Here is a 16368-nt window from a genome sequence, read left to right as displayed (position 1 = left end):
GACGCGAGTGGTTGTATTCATTTGTGATCTATTGCGGTAGATCCCACAACTGTCCCAGACTATGTTTGGAATATTTATTTCTCGCACAGAAGGACAAGTTGACCAATGGAATAGGTCTACTTTTGTACTATGGGGGATAGTATATTGACATAGGCTAGTGCTTTTGCTGTTTGTTAGGCCTACTCATCTTATTGGCTGACGAAAAGTAAATGTGGACAATTCTTCTAACATATGCGCCTCGGAATTCGATACGAAGGACGTGCACAGTTGCGTCCCCGATGTGTCTTCACTTGTAGCCTACCTCGGAGCTGAGATGCCTGTGAGAAGGACCCGATCCTGTGACGGGCATCAGCTAATAAGAATTGAGATATCTGAGAGCGCCATGTGAGTGAGCGGTGCTTCAGGGCATACAGCCGGGAGAAGGGAATTATAATTATTATATTAAGCCCAGGGGCACAACGCCACTGGCCGCAAAAGGCATGTTTTTTTTTTAGGGGGCATTATGGCCACACAAGGGGGATTCTGCTGAGAAATTTGAGGTATTTTCAAGTTCTTGTCAAAATTGTGAATGAGAGACTGAGGAAGTGTGTGCAGCCTGACCAAGAAACAAAGCAGAGCTCATGCCATTTCAAGCAACTTTTTTCAAATCATCATTAGTTGCATCATGCAGCCTTAGACTGTATTAAAACATCTAAACCTATAACCCAATGTTTGTATCACAACTAAAGTTGCATAAATAACTCTAAATGAAGCATATAGGAGGACCTATCGTTTGGAGAAAATATATTTTCTATTTTATTCAGCTAAAGTATTCGGCCCCCTTGAACTTTGCGACCTTTTGACACATTTCAGGCTTCAAACATAAAGATATAAAACTGTATTTTTTTGTGAAGAATCAACAACAAGTGGGACACAATCATGAAGTGGAACGACATTTATTGGATATTTCAAACTTTTTTAACAAATCAAAAACTGAAAAATTGGGCGTGCAAAATTATTCAGCCCCTTTACTTTCAGTGCCGCAAACTCTCTCCAGAAGTTCAGTGAGGATCTCTGAATGATCCAATGTTGACCTAAATGACTAATGATGATAAATACAATCCACCTGTGTGTAATCAAGTCTCCGTATAAATGCACCTGCACTGTGATAGTCTCAGAGGTCCGTGATTACATTTTCTTAATATCATGTTTCTTTAGACCTGTCTAAAAATGTATTGTGATAATGAATGCTATATTCAATGACTTTTTAAAATGTAGATGTTCCAAAGGTCCGCATCAGGGATTTGTAGGCTATGAGTGGAAGCCAGGAGATGCTAAATGTGTTTATGTTAATTAACTGTCCATTTTCTTGTGACGGGCAGTTATTTGCTGGACAATCACCAGCTGACATTTTCATGACCACCACAGCCCTCAGCCAAACTGTACTAACCTGGCCGGGTACACATCCATCCACATCCTGGAACCGTGCTGAAAAGGACAATATAAAAAGATGTCCAAGCCAGCACAGTTTGGTTCAGATCAGCACGATAGTGTTAAAAGGGAATTTCAAATATTAGTGTCATCATGTCTATGGGATTCATTTCGTGGTATCCAATTGTTTAGTAGTTACTATCTTGTCTCATCGCTACAACTCCCATACGGGCTCGGGAGAGACGAAGGTTGAAGGTCATGCGTCCTCCGATACACAACCCAGCCAAGCCGCACTGCTTCTTAACACAGCGCGCATCCAACCCGGAAGCCAGCCGCACCAATGTGTCGGAGAAAACACCGTGCACCTGGCAACCTTGGTTTGCGCGCACTGCGCCCGGCCCGCCACAGGAGTCGCTGGTGCGCGATGAGACAAGGATATCCCTACCAGCCAAGCCCTCCCTAACCCGGACGACGCTAGGCCAATTGTGCGTCGAGCCACGGACCTCCCGGTCGCGGCCGCTTACGACAGAGCCTGGGCGCGAACCCAGTACAGCGCCCTTAACCACTGCGCCACCGGGGAGGCCCACGGAACTATAGTTTGTCGCTGAATAAATATTTATTGCACATCCTCTGTTCAGAAGCACTGTCAATGATTATTCTCCGGCAGTCAACAACTACACATTTTTTTACTGTGGAGATTTGAGTGCCTCCTCTTGCCTGTCATTTATAATTTGAATGTCAACTGTCACACACCCATGGCATAGTGTTGATCCTAAGTCGAATTTGACAAGTCATGTTTTTTGGGGAAACTGCGGCTGCTATTATTCAGCAACACTGAACGCTGCTTAACAAAAGTGTGGAGCAAAGCAGTCAATGCTCTGAGGTGCCACATGGAAATGTAGATTTTATGGCAATTATTATGCATTACTAATAAAAAATACAGTTGGCTTTATGCTGAGAAATATTTCCATGGAGATAGTGGTTCTTGCCCAGCAGTTTGTTGGGTTTATTTTCAAATGTATCACAAGGTGCGTTCTCTCAATTGATGTATTTAAATAATAGCATAAATCCAATAATTGATATAATCTGTCTGTTGTCATTGTAATGTATGTATCCTTTATATAACCATGGATGTCCGATTCAATTAGATATCCTCCTTACAAAGGAGATATGCTCCATTTAAGTATCAATCACCAATGGTATGTCACAAGCACAGCTATAAGTCATCAAAACATCACTATTCTAAGTGTCACAGTTGTCTCTTGAACTGAGTAGTTCTTGTGCGGTTAGCAGAAAGACACATGCACACACACACACACACACACACACACACACACACACACACACACACACACACACACACACACACACACACACACACACACAAATCTTTCTTCTTGTCTCCTCCAGTGAAGTCATCCTCTCCAACATCGACCACAGCCTGTCTGGCAACTGGGAGTGCCAGGTGACCAGTTCCCGTGGCAACAGGTCCAGAGAGATGGAGATCGTTGTGTTGGAGACGTCAGCGCCCTACTGCTCAGCAGACAGGGTCAGCGGCAACAAGGGAGACTTCAGGTAAGTGCTTTGACCAGACCAGACACAAGGACCTCTTCGGTTCGAGGCTAAATGTCAATGTCAAAGGTCAGCTACAGTGCAGCAAGGTGGCTAAAAACATGCCTGACCTTATGTGGGCATTCAAGGAGACAGAGTGTTATGAGAAAATGAAATGTGAAAGCCCAATGACTTACTATACTCAGCTCTGCTCAAATAGGAAACTACTGTAGAATATTAGATAACAAAGTAAGTAAACAGTCAAATGAAAAACATTTCCTTGAAATGCAAGTACTGTTTAGCTAGCAATTATCCCCACAAATTAGGAAAGCTCTGTGTTTCATATCAATCAATAAAAGACAAATACATATGTACCGAGCTTTATAGATGCCTATAAAACAGTCCAATTAGTCTCTGACTGGCTCTCCATGAGCATTTGCGTCAGTCTTCCTGGAGTGCCATATGGGAATGGTTTTACTATGTTGGGATTATTCAATTGGTGCTATTGCATTAGGCAAGCTCAGTGAAGCACAGATAAAAGTATTTGAAAAGATTGCAAATGGTTTTTGAACCCAGGTCTGCTTTCCACCTCTCCCTGCGCCTCCCTCCCTGTCCATCTCAAATCAAATCACATTTTGTTTGTCACATACACATGGTTAGCAGATGTTAATGCGAGTGTAATTTGTTTTGTTCCATCTGAGCTCCTAGAGTGTGCGGCTCTCTTTAATTTTCAAGTTTTCTACTCCGCTAGCCAGCACCTCGCCTAAATAGGTGTGCGTTTCTTTTTCTTCTTGAATGCAAGTGTAGCGAAATGCTTGTGCTTCTAGTTCCGACAATGCAGTAATAACCAACGAGTAATCTAACCTAACAATTCCACAACTACTACCTTATACACACAAGTGTAAAGGGATAAAGAATATGTACATAAAGATATATGAATGAGTGATGGTACAGAACGGCATAGGCAAGATGCAGTAGATGGTATCGAGTACAGTGTATATACATATGAGATGAGTAATATAGGGTATGTAAACATAAAGTGGCATAGTTTAAAGTGGCTAGTGATACATGTATTACATAAAGATGGCAAGATGCAGTAGATGATATAGAGTACAGTATATACATGTGCATATGAGATGAGTAATGTAGGGTATGTAAACATTAATTTGGACGCATTGTTTAAAGTGGCTAGTGATACATTTTTTACATCAATTTCCATTATTAAAGTGGCTGGAGTTGAGTCAGTATGTTGGCAGCAGCCAGTCAATGTTAGTGGTGGCTGTTTAACAGTCTGATGGCCTTGAGATAGAAGCTGTTTTTCAGTCTCTCGGTCCCTGCTTTGATGCACCTGTATTGACCTCGCCTTCTGGATGTTAGCGTGTGGTTGTTGTCCTTTATGATCTTTATGGCCTTCCTGCGACATCGGGTGGTGTAGGTGTCCTGGAGGGCAGGTAGTTTGACCTCGGTGATGCGTTATGCAGACCTCACTACCCCCTGGAGAGCCTTACTGTTGTGGGCGGAGCAGGATGCTCTCGATTGTGCATTTGTAGAAGTTTGTGAGTGCTTTTGGTGACAAGCCGAATTTCTTCAGCCTCCTGAGGTTGAAGCTGCGCCTTCTTCACAACGCTGTCTGTGTGGGTGGACCAATTCAGTTTGTCTGTGATGTGTATGCCGAAGTACATAAAACGTACTACCCTCTCCACTACTGTCTCGTCAATGTGGATAGGGGGGGTTCTCCCTCTGCTGTTTCCTGAAGTCCACAATCATCTCCTTTGTTTTGTTGACGTTGAGTGTGAGGTCATTTTCCTGACACCACACTCCGAGGGCCCTCACCTCCTCCCTGTAGGCCGTCTCGTCGTTGTTGGTAATCAAGCCTACCACTGTAGTGTCGTCCGCAAACTTGATGATTCAGTTGGAGGCGTGCGTGGCCACGCAGTCGTGGGTGAACAGGGAGTACAGGAGAGGGCTCAGAATGCACCCTTGTGGGGCCCCAGTGTTGAGGATCAGCGGGGTGGAGATATTGTCACCTACCCTCACCGCCTGGGGGCGGCCCGTCAGGAAGTCCAGTACCCAGTTGCACAGGGCGTGGTTGAGACCTAGGGTCTCGAGCTTGATGACGAGTTTGGAGGGTACTATGTTGTTAAATGCTGAGCTGTAGTCGATGAGCAGCATTCTCACATAGGTATTCCTCTTGTCCAGATAGGTTAGGGCAGTGTGGTTGCGATTGCGTCGTCTGTGGACCTATTGTGGCGGTAAGTAAATTGGAGTGGGTCTAGTGTGTCAGGCAGGGTGGAGGTGATATGGTCCTTGACTCGTCTCTCAAAGCACTTCATGATGACGGAAGTAGTCGTTTAGCTCAGTTAGCTTTCTTGGGAACAGGAACAATGGTGGCCCTCTTGAAACATGTGGGAACAGCATACTGGGATAAGGATTGATTGAATATGTCCGTAAACACACCAGCCAGCTGGTCTGCGCATGCTCTGAGGACGCGGCTGCGGATGCCGTCTGGGCCTGCAGCCTTGCGAGGGTTAACACATATAAATGTTTTACTCACGTTGGCTGCAGTGAAGGAGAGTCCGCAGGTTTTGGTAGCGGGCCTTGTCAGTGGCACTGTATTGTCCTAATTATTTAGTCTATCTGGGAGCAAGACATCCTGGTCCGCGAAGGTTCTAGTTTTCTTTTTGCAATCCGTGATTGACTGTAGACCCTGCCACATACTTCTTGTGTCTGAGCCGTTGAATTGTGACTCTACTTTGTCTCTATACTGACGCTTAGCTTGTTTGATTGCCTTGCAGAGGGAATAGCTACACTGTTTGTATTCGGTCATGTTTCCGGTCACCCTGGTTAAAAGCAGTGGTTCGCGCTTTCAGTTTCGCGCGAATGCTGCCATCAATCCACGGTTTCTGTTTTGGGAATGTTTTAATCGTTGCTGTGGGTATAACATCGCCGATGCACTTTCTAATGAACTCGCTCACCAAATCTGCGTATTCGTCAATGTTGTTGTTGGACGCAATGCGGAACATATCCCAATCCACGTGATCGAAGCAGTCTTGAAGCGTGGAATCAGATTTGTCGGACCAGCGTTGAACAGACCTGAGCGCGGGAGCTTCTTGTTTTAGTCTCTGTCTGTAGGATGGAAGCAACAAAATGGAGTCCTGGTCAGCTTTTCCGAAAGGAGGGCAGAGGAGGGCCTTATATGCACCGCGGAAGTTAGAATAACAATGATCCAGTGTTTTACCAGCCCTGGTTGCGCAATCGATATGCTGATAGAATTTAGGGTGTCTTGTTTTCAGATTAGCCTTGTTAAAATTGTTTTGGGTCACCGGCTGGAATCCGATCCATTGTCCTGGGTGGAAGGCAAAACACAGGATCTGCTTCGGGAAAGTCATATTCTTGGTCGTACTGATGGTGAGTTGACGTTGCTCTTATATTCAGTAGTTTCTCCCGACTGTATGTAATGAAACCTAAGATTACCTGGGGTACCAATGTAAGAAATAACACATAAAAAAACAAAATACTGCATAGTTTCCTAGGAACGCGAAGAGAGGCGGCCATCTCTGTTGGCGTCTGGAAGACTTGAGAAGTTTACTTTTTCTCTCCCTCCTGTCTTGTTTTCGTGTACAGTATGCTCCATTGTTGTGCGTTTCTCCTGTACTTTACAGCCCACTTCCAGTGCAGCGAGCAGAGAGTCTTTGTTTTTGCCCAGCAGTGACGTAATGGGCTGGAAAATGAGAGCCTTTTTTGTTGGGGGGAAATTAGTGCCATACATTAATTACTAAGTAGCCGGTGCCGTGATGAAGGGGAGAAAGCCAGACAGATTCCTCACGAACACAGATTTCTCCTCAGTCTCTCCTCAATTTATTCTTGTTTTCACTTCTTGAAAATTGCCAAATTTACATTGTGAAATGAAATAAGCTTGTTTTTTAGGGTATTTTCAGGGTATAGACTGCAGTAAGATTAAAATGTAATAAGCAGTGCCATTATGATTGTTTACTTGTTATGCATATCAACAGCAGATCAACAGTATATGATAACTTAAGCAAAACAAAGTGTCACATATGTCATCGGGAAATCAAGGCTTATGGTGGATCATGGTGACAAGGATATCGATACCATCTCTTGTGACAGGTGGCCAAAGACCCTGGCAGGGTTATTGGCCTTCCTGCCCTGTGCTCCATCCACATTTGGCTCTGCCCCCCACCCTTCTGGTGCCTCTTCACACCACCCCACTCAGAGGGAGAAGAAGGCCTGGCGACGCTGTGACCCGGCAGGCCAGTGGGCAGAGGACGACTATACCCAGTGCCCGTATGCCAGCGAGGTGACCCGTGTACTGCATGAGCTCACCCAGGTAGGACAGCAATTCACTCCACAAATCTCACCTTTAACCCAGGAGAGTCAGGCACGGAACTCTCACCTTACATCCACACTATTATCTCAAACATCGATTTCCGGCTTTCTCACTAGCAGAAACAACGTGAGACAAGGGGGTTGAAAACTGAAGAATCTTCAATTATATTATCCGTGCTTAGCATTTAAAATTTGATTTAAGTTAATATCGTGCTTAATTTATGCCCATATGCACGTATGAAATGCATCTAAATCCAAGTGATCTAGCCTCTTCTAACCCAACCACTGTTCTGTTTCCAGATGACCATCAACACCAGTAATGCCCAGCCGTTAGCCCAGCAGCTGGTAGTCTTCACCAGCAGGGCAGGGGACTTCAGCGATGTGATGGATGTCATCTTTGTCACACACCTGGTGGAGAGGCTGACTCGCCTAGTGGACCAGCGAAGAGACGTACGTATGATAGCAGCACTTATCTGCTGTTCACACACACAGAAGGTTGCACGCACACACTAATGTACGCACACACACCTATGCACGCTCGCGCACAAACACACAAAAAACAAAACACACACAGCACTTAGCCTCAGCATCCATCCTGCAGTCCACTAAAATGTTATAATGTGTTTGATCACACACTCTAAGTTCAAGGAATGATACAATAAAGAACACAAGCTGTTTTCTTTGGACAAGCGGTTTATAGTCCAATGAAAGGTACATATGAATGACTATCTCTTTTTGCTCCGGTAGCTGGCTAGTCTACTCCAGCCCCATAAAGGCAAGACTTTGGGTGCTAATTTCGCTGAGATGTCATCAGTGCATCAACTTCGTATCATGCCATTTGAAGGGAAACTATACAGTGCCTTACAATTATGTCAAATTGTGGACGACTAATGAAATACAGAAATATTTCATTTACATAAGTATTCGCACCCTGAGTCAGTACTTTGTAGAAGCACCTTTGGCAGTGATTACAGCTGTCGTTCTGGGTACGTTTCTAACATTTTTCCACACCTGGATTGTGCAACATTTGTCCATTATTCTTTTCAGAATTCAACAAGCTCTGTCAAATTGGTTGTTGATCATTGATAGACAACCATTTTCAGGTCTTGCCATAGATTTTCACGTAGATTTTAAGTCAAAACTGTAACTCGTCCACTCAGGAACATTCACGGTCTTCTTGGTAAGCAACTCCAGTGTATATTTGGCCTTGTGTTTTAGGGTATTGTCTTGCTGAAAGGTGAATTTATCTCCCAGTGTCTGGTGGAAAGCAGATAGTAACAGGTTATCCTCTAAGAGTTTGTCGGTGCTTAGCTCCATACCGTTGATTTTTTATCCTGAAAAACTCCCCAGTCCTCACAAGCAAACCCATAACATGATGGTACAGAGATGATGTAGTCAATCAAAAATCAAGTTAAACACTATTATTGCACACAGATTGAGTCCATGCAATTTACAATGCATTCAGAAAGTATTCACACCCCTTGACTTTTTCCACATTTTGTTACGCTACAGACTTATTCTAAAATGTATCATCAAATTACACACAACACCCCATAATGACAAAGCAAAATCAGGTTTCTAGACATTTTTGGAGATGTATATAGAAAAACCCCTGAAATATCGCATTTACATAAATATTCTGACCCTTTTGCTCTGTACTTTGTTGAAGCACCTTTGGCAGCGATTACAGCCTCGAGTCTTCTTTGGTATGAAGCTACAAACTTGGCACACCTGTATTTGGGGAGTTTCTCCCATTCTTCTCTGCAGATCCTCTCAAGCTCTGTCAGGTTGGATGGGGAATGTCACTGCACAGCTATTTTCAGGTCTCACAAGAGATGTTCGTTCGGGTTCAAGTCTGGGCTCTGACTGGGCCACGCAAGAACATTCAGAGACTTGTCCCGAAGCCACACCTGCGTTGTGTTGCTTAGGGTTGTTGTCCTTTTGGAAGGTGAACCTTCACCCCAGTCTGAGGTCCTGAGCTCCCTGGAGCAGGTTTTCATCAAGGATCTCTCTGTACTTTGCTCCGTTCATCTTTTCCTCGATCCTGACTGGTCTCCCAGTCCCTGCCGCTGAAAAACATCCCCACAGCATTATGCTGCCACTACCATACTTCACCTTAGGGATGGTGCCAGGTTTCTTCCAGACATGACGCTTGACATTCAGGCCAAAGAGTTCAATCTTGGTTTCATCAGACCAGAGAATCTTGTTTCTCATGGTCTGAGAGTCCTTTTTACTGAGGAGTGGCTTATGTCTGGCCACTCTACCATAAAGACCTGATTGGTGGATAACTGCAGAGATGGTTGTCCTTCTGGAAGATTCTCCCATCTCCACAGAGGAACTCTGGCGGCCAGCTCTAGGAAGAGTCTTGGTGGTTCCAAACTTCTTCCATTTAAGAATGATGGTTCACTGTGTTCTTGGGGACCTTCAATGCTGCAGACATTTTTTGGTACCCTTCTCCAGATACAATCCTGTCTCGGAGCTCTACGGACAATTCCTTCAACCTCATGACTTGTGGGACCTTATATAGACATGTGTGTGCCTTTCCAAATCATGTCCAATCAAGAACACAGGTGGACTCCATTCAAATTGTAGTAACACCTCCAGGGCTATCAATGTAAACAGGATGCACCTGAGCTCAATTTCGAGTTTCATAGCAAAGGGTTTGAATAGTTCTGTTTCTTTATTTTTTATACATTTTGAAAAATGTATAAAACCTGTTTTCACTTTGTCATTATGGGCTATTGTGTATAGATTGATGTGTAAAATTTGGTGTATAAAATCGAGCACACAGCCATGTAATCTTCGTGGAGAAACATTGGCAGTAGAATGGCCTTAGTGAAGAGCTCAATGACTTTCTAAGTGGAACTGTCATAGGATGCCACCTTTCCAACAAGTCAGTTCGTCAAATTTTGGCCCTGGTAGAGCTACCCAGGTCAACTGTAAGGGCTGTTATTGTGAATTGGAAACATCTAGGAACAACAACGGCAAAGCTTGCTGCCATTGGACTCTGTAGCAGTGGAAACGTGTTCTCTGGAGTGATGAATCACACTTCACCATCTGGCAGTCCAACTGACGAATCTGGGTTTGGCAGATGCCAGGAGAATGCTACCTGCCCCAATGCAGTGCCAACTGTAAAGTTTGGTGGATGAGGAATAATGGTCTCGGGCTGTTTGTCATGGTTCAGGGTAGGCCTCTTAGTTCCAGAAAAGGGAAATCTTAATGCTACAGCATACAATGACATTCTAGACGATTCTTCCAACTTTGTGGCAACAGTTTGGGCAAGGCCCTTTCCTGTTTCAGCATGACATTGCCCCCTTGCACAAAGTGAGGTCCATACAGAAATGGTTTGTTGAGATCGGTGTGGAAGAACTTGACTGGCCTGCACAGAGCCCTGACCTCAACCCCATCGAACACCTTTGGGATGAATTGAAACGCCAACTCCGAGCCAGGCCTAATCGCCCCCAACATCCGTGCCGATCTCACCAATGCTCTTTGGGCTGAATGGAAGAAAGTCTCCGCAGCAATGTTCCGACATCTAGCGGAAAGCCTTCCCAGAAGATTTGAGGCTGTTATAGCAGCAAAGGGGGGACCAACTCCATATTAATGCCCATGACTTTGGAATGAGATGTTCGACGATGTAGTGTGTTATGTGGTATTGTGTGTAAGGCCATACTGTATGAAACTGATCAGTCGGTAGCGTAAATGGAACTAGCACTTTATGCTTCATGTACTCACAGTTCAGGAATAAAAGAGTCTTATCCTGCCACCATACAGCCTTCAATATATTTTGAAAAGCGGTGCACTTTTCATCTTACTTTTTTTCTTGCTTGTGACAATAATGCACCTGAGAGTTGTGGTGATTTAAGAGATAATATCCCCTTAACCAATTCAAAATGTCTATCCTCTATACGATTGAAGACAACTACAGGGTCTGGGCACACAGATCAGAGGAGTGTGTTGGAATTGGAATTGGCTTTTTCTGTGCGAAGATCATTAGTTGGAGCTCTCATCTCCGAGCCACTTGCCATAGGTAAACACAGTCATACTAGAAAACCTACCAATACTTGGATTCCCAGATACACAATGATTAATGCCAACCCAATCTCTACAGAACAGTTAGATTAAAAAAATCTGACGTTGATGTAAATAGTTCAACTGTCATCACATTGAAGTGATTATGCCCCATTGGAGACGCTAATCTAAATTAAATCTTTATATAATGAATTAAGTCACCATCACCACCCTCGAGCAATCCGTTTTGGTATAATAAATGGCTTTTCTTTAGTGGATGTGATAGATGTTAATGACAGATCTACTTTTCTCTCTTTTACCTGAATCCTGTAGCTAGGGGACTATATCTCTGACATAGCCAGTAACATGATGCTGGTGGAGGAACACATCCTGTGGATGGCTCAGAACGAGGCCAGGGCGTGTACTCGCATCGTCCAGTGTGTGGAACGCATCGCCGACCTGGCTCTCACCATAGACACGCAGGTCATATCAAAGGTAGGTAGACAAACATCAAATGCACTTCAATGTCTATAAATTACATTTGAACCCCTTAAAGGATACAGGTGTTGGATCTGACCAGTGTTGTTCGCAGCAAAAGAATCCTGCAGCAATAGGATTTTAACGTTTAGTCCATAAACACTTTCCCGCAGATGTAATGTTGCTTGATCGTGGTTAGGCTTTTAGCTGGTCAAAATTAGGCTTCATGAAACGTGCAATACTGTTAATGTAGTCGTGTGTTAGTGCGGGTGTTCAGTGAATTGATGTCATTCCTGCAACCCCGGGAAAATTCTCAGCGACAAAAGAGTGACCAAATTAAGATCCAATATCTGCACCTTATGCTACCAAGATTGGTTTCAGAATCAAAGCTAGTTCATCATTCTTTTAGTCTCACAGCTCAGCATGACCAGCACTTTGGTTTAGTTTCGTCAACATCTTTTTTTGTTGTTGTTGATTCAACACAAAATGACAACAATTTCAATGATCAGCAATTTCTGTCAGACCCGGAGGATAATCTCACTCCACCCTCCCTATCACTCTGTCTCCATCCAGGTGTCTCCTAACATAGCCCTGGAGGCCTTTCTGATCAGGCCGTCTAACTTCCAGGGTCTTTCGTGTACGGCAGGACAGAGAGCCCCCCTTCCACCCCTCTCTACTCAGAGGGCCGATGGGGACCAGGATGCCATCGGGGACCTGCTGCTCAACTTCAAATGTCACCCAGTCAACGGCAGCGGCTCCCCCGCCAGCCGACTCCGCAAGGTACAGTACATAGAAATAGAATGGCTTGATAATAAAGCACACACTGAATGATGAAATTCCTGCTTTTACTCCCTGGTTAATGGGTATAACATCCACTCAATACTGCCACTGGTCCCCCTATTAAAGACTGTTGACGTGAATGCGGATGTCTGTTCTAGGAATTATACTGTACTTCTATGGTACAGTAAGAGTTAATCACACATTGGACATTTATTTCTGTCCAAAAGTTTCTCTTGTCTATATTTTTGTACATAATGCAGCTTATTATGGTAAATAATGAAATGCACCCACTGCTTGTTGTGTAAGAATAACAGGGCAGGGCTCCTGTCTGGCAGAGTTGATGGTGTCTATTACTCTCCATAAATTGACATCCTGTTTTGGTGCCATGGCATGGTGTAAATCAGCCGTGATAGGCTGCGCCGTAAAGTGGGAGGAGTGGGGATTGGTGGGGTAGTTTTGAAGTCAGAGTATGCAGGCCATTCCCCTGTGATGGATACCGTGGCCTTGTATCCCTGTCACACTAAATCACTGTTATCCTGTCATAACGGCTGCTGGCCCATCCCAATTGACAGATGACAGCTTACAGTCTACAGATGCAGACAGGGAAAAACACTCCTCTGGCATTGAAGGGGCATTGTTTTGCAATATTTCAGTAGGTAGTTATACCCTTCAGCCACTGTGTGTGTGCGCGTGCGGATGTGTGCCTGCGTGTTTGCTTGCGTGCTTGCCTGTTTCTGCGTGTTTGTTAACTGTGTCCGATTCAGATTAGATAAGCCTGTCTACTGTGTTCAGCTATTATTTAGCCTGTTCAGAGGGCCCAGTGCAGCTACGCAGTGTTCTGAGATAAAATAGCCATGGGGAGAAAAGCAACGCAGTCCTTTAATGACTAAGCTGTCCTTTTGTGATTATCAATGACAGAGGTTGAGAGTATGACAAGGCTTATAGAAGTGAACAAATTCCAAACCAAACCTGTGTGGCTTGATAGACAGGGAGTGATTGTCATTGATTGTGAGGGGCACTCAGAGCAGTAGTGAGGCTACTTAGGGTGGGGGATGCTGCCAGCCAGCCATCTCTCTCTCTCTCTCTCTCTCTCTCTCTCTCTCTCTCTCAGACCTCTCTCTCTCAGACCTCTCGCTCTCAGCTCTCTTTCTCAGCTCTTTTTCTCAGCTCTCTCTCTTTCTGTCTCTCTCTCTGCCTCTCTCACTCTCTCATAACTAGACTTTTTTTTAACCCTGGCACTGGACTCTTCCTTGCTCTCCTCTGCTCTGGGAGTACAACCCTCCGACGTGGCACTGCATATGCGAAGGTCCCTCCAATTACTGCCGATCTGGCACGGCCTCACAGGCCCTTTCTCACTTCTAACAGCCGCCCTGGCAGCCCCTCACATCCACTGTTTAGAGGGCGCTTTTCCACTCCAGTAATTTCTCATGTAGGCATCTGGTAGGATTGTTTTGTGCATAGGAATGCCATTTACAGGATTAGAATAGGAATTCTGGAGAAATCAGTTTACTGTTATTGGGTTATTTTCTTGTGGAAAACAATGGCAGTCAACCAGGAATAACTGCACTATGGTATTGCTACATGACAATAGTCATTGTTTCTGTCTCTCACCAAATGTGGGATGTAAGTGCTGGACAGCTAGTCATCCTGATGTAGACAACAGTTATGTCGGGATTCCCCCCTTTGAATTCCAATATGGTTGGTACTGGCACCTCCCTCCCATTGGGGGGCAATTCAACTTCTGGGTGGCTGGAGGTGTAGGTGCAGGGGAGTTGCAGGGCTCAGCGGTTCCCTTTGATTGTCCCACTGCTCAGTAAAACCGACTCAGACCTACAACATCCTTTAGGAGAGGCTGCTTCCACTCACATTACCGTTCCCATCTCTCCTTTCCGCAGTACATTGTCTCATGCATAGAACACTGCATGTTTGGATTAATTGTAGAACACCCCCTCTCTGTACTGTGGTTAGTTCAGTGTTCTGCTGGTGTTTAACTTTGGACTTAACAGTCATTTTGACTGCTCGTGATTTTGTATTTTTTTCCCTGCCATTTTTTAGCTCATGCCAACCTCCGTCCTTGACTTTTCCTAACTAAGTTGATATAACACACTGCTGTTGTCAATGTCACACATATTTTCACACCAGTTTCACACATATACCAACAGTGTTTTGAAATTAAGTGAAGGATCATATGGAGAATGGGTGAGTTAATGAGCGAGGAGAAGCGAAAGAAGTGGAATCACCAATTGTGAATGAAGAACAGGGCGGGCCATTCTATTCCTTCACTTCAACTGTCGTTGGCGAACAAGTTGCTTGCAAAGAAATCAGGTCTGACCGGCACCATGAACGAAGTGAGACGGGAGCTCCCTCCCTCTGCGTAAAAAAAACGGCACTTGCTAAAGAATGATAAGACAACGGGACACATTCAAGAGTAAGCCACATACTATTACGCACTACAACCAAACAAAGGTATGTCAAAGTGTGTCAAGTAAGTGAATGTTACAAAACATTTTGTCAATTGTTAGGACAAGGGATAACAGATAAATTAAATTCAGCTGATGCCATTGGTGTCACGCCTGCTCCCGCTCCCCATCCATGGCGCTCGAAGGCGCCAGGCTCCCCAGCATTGCACACTCCTGCCACCATCATTACGCACACCTGCCTTCCCCCATCAGCAATTATCGGACTCACCTGGACTCAATCACCTCTGTCATTACTTCCTCTATATCTCTCTGTTTCCCCGCTCTGTTCCCCGCTTCAGCCTTAATGTTCATATGTCTTTGTGTACCCGTGTGCTGACGCTGTTCCTGTCCTGTTACCTGTCTGTTCTTCATTAAAATGTTCACCTCCCCGTACCTGCTTCCCATCTCCAGCGTCGGGTGAAGATGCACACAAGTACGAGCTGACAATAATTGACTATTTTTGACTGCTGTCATATCAACAGTAATATACGTTATAATGCTATTGCTATTGCTTTTTTGCCAAGTTTCACTATTTATCAAGGCGACTTGCCGCTTATAATGATGTTTACATGCTGACCACACCGCTCTCGTTGCAAAATAAATGTACTCATACAGTACCAGTCAAAAGTTTGGACACACCTACTCATTCAAGGGCATTACTTTATTTTTACTATTTTCTACATTGTAGAATAATATTGAAGATATTAAAATGATGAAATAACACATATGGAATCATGTAGTAACCAAAAAAGTGTTAAACAAATCCAAATATATTTCAAATATGCACCCTTTGCCTTGATGACAGCTTTGCACACTCTTGGAATTCTCTCAACCAGCTTCATGAGGAATGCTTTTCCAACAGTCTTGAAGGAGTTCCCAGATATGCTGAGCGCTTGTGGGCTGCTTTCCATTTCACTCTGCAGTCGAACTCATCCCAAATAATCTCAATTGGGTTGATTTTGGGTGATTGTGGAGGCCAGGTCATCTGATGTAGCACCATCACTCTCCATATTGGTCAAATAGCCCTTACACAGCCTGAAGGTGTGTTTTGGGTCATTCCCCTGTTGAAAAACAAATGATAGTCCCACTAAGCGCTCGGATGAAAAATCGCTGCAGAATGCGGTGGTAGCCATGCTGGTTAAATGTGCCTTGGATTCAAAATAAATCACAGACAGTCACCAGCAAAGCACCCCCACACCATCACACCTCCTTCTCCATGCTTCACGGTAGGAACCACACATGCGGATGTCATCCGTTCACCAACTCTCACAAAGACATGGTAGTTGGAACTAAACATCTCACATTTGGACTCATCACACTAGAGGACAGATTT

At 44.4% G+C, this 16368-nt stretch overlaps 1 protein-coding gene across 2 annotated transcripts in view; it reads left to right on the top strand.

Annotated features, from left to right (window-relative positions):
* The window catches only part of LOC139381422 (adhesion G protein-coupled receptor A3-like), a 261482-nt gene that overhangs the window by 75823 nt on the left and 169291 nt on the right, over positions 1 to 16368 (top strand). For both annotated transcript variants that reach the window (XM_071124932.1, XM_071124931.1), the window contains exons 8-12: positions 2821 to 2985; positions 7090 to 7309; positions 7609 to 7758; positions 11653 to 11814; positions 12370 to 12576. In XM_071124932.1, coding sequence (XP_070981033.1) covers positions 2821 to 2985; positions 7090 to 7309; positions 7609 to 7758; positions 11653 to 11814; positions 12370 to 12576 — 904 coding nt within the window. The remainder of the gene's footprint in view (positions 1 to 2820; positions 2986 to 7089; positions 7310 to 7608; positions 7759 to 11652; positions 11815 to 12369; positions 12577 to 16368) is intronic.

The sequence above is a fragment of the Oncorhynchus clarkii genome, chromosome 23, assembly GCF_045791955.1.
Source record: "Oncorhynchus clarkii lewisi isolate Uvic-CL-2024 chromosome 23, UVic_Ocla_1.0, whole genome shotgun sequence".
NCBI lineage: Eukaryota > Metazoa > Chordata > Actinopteri > Salmoniformes > Salmonidae > Oncorhynchus > Oncorhynchus clarkii.
Note: the sequence above shows the minus strand (reverse complement) of the source record. Positions and strands in the feature narration are given on the sequence as shown.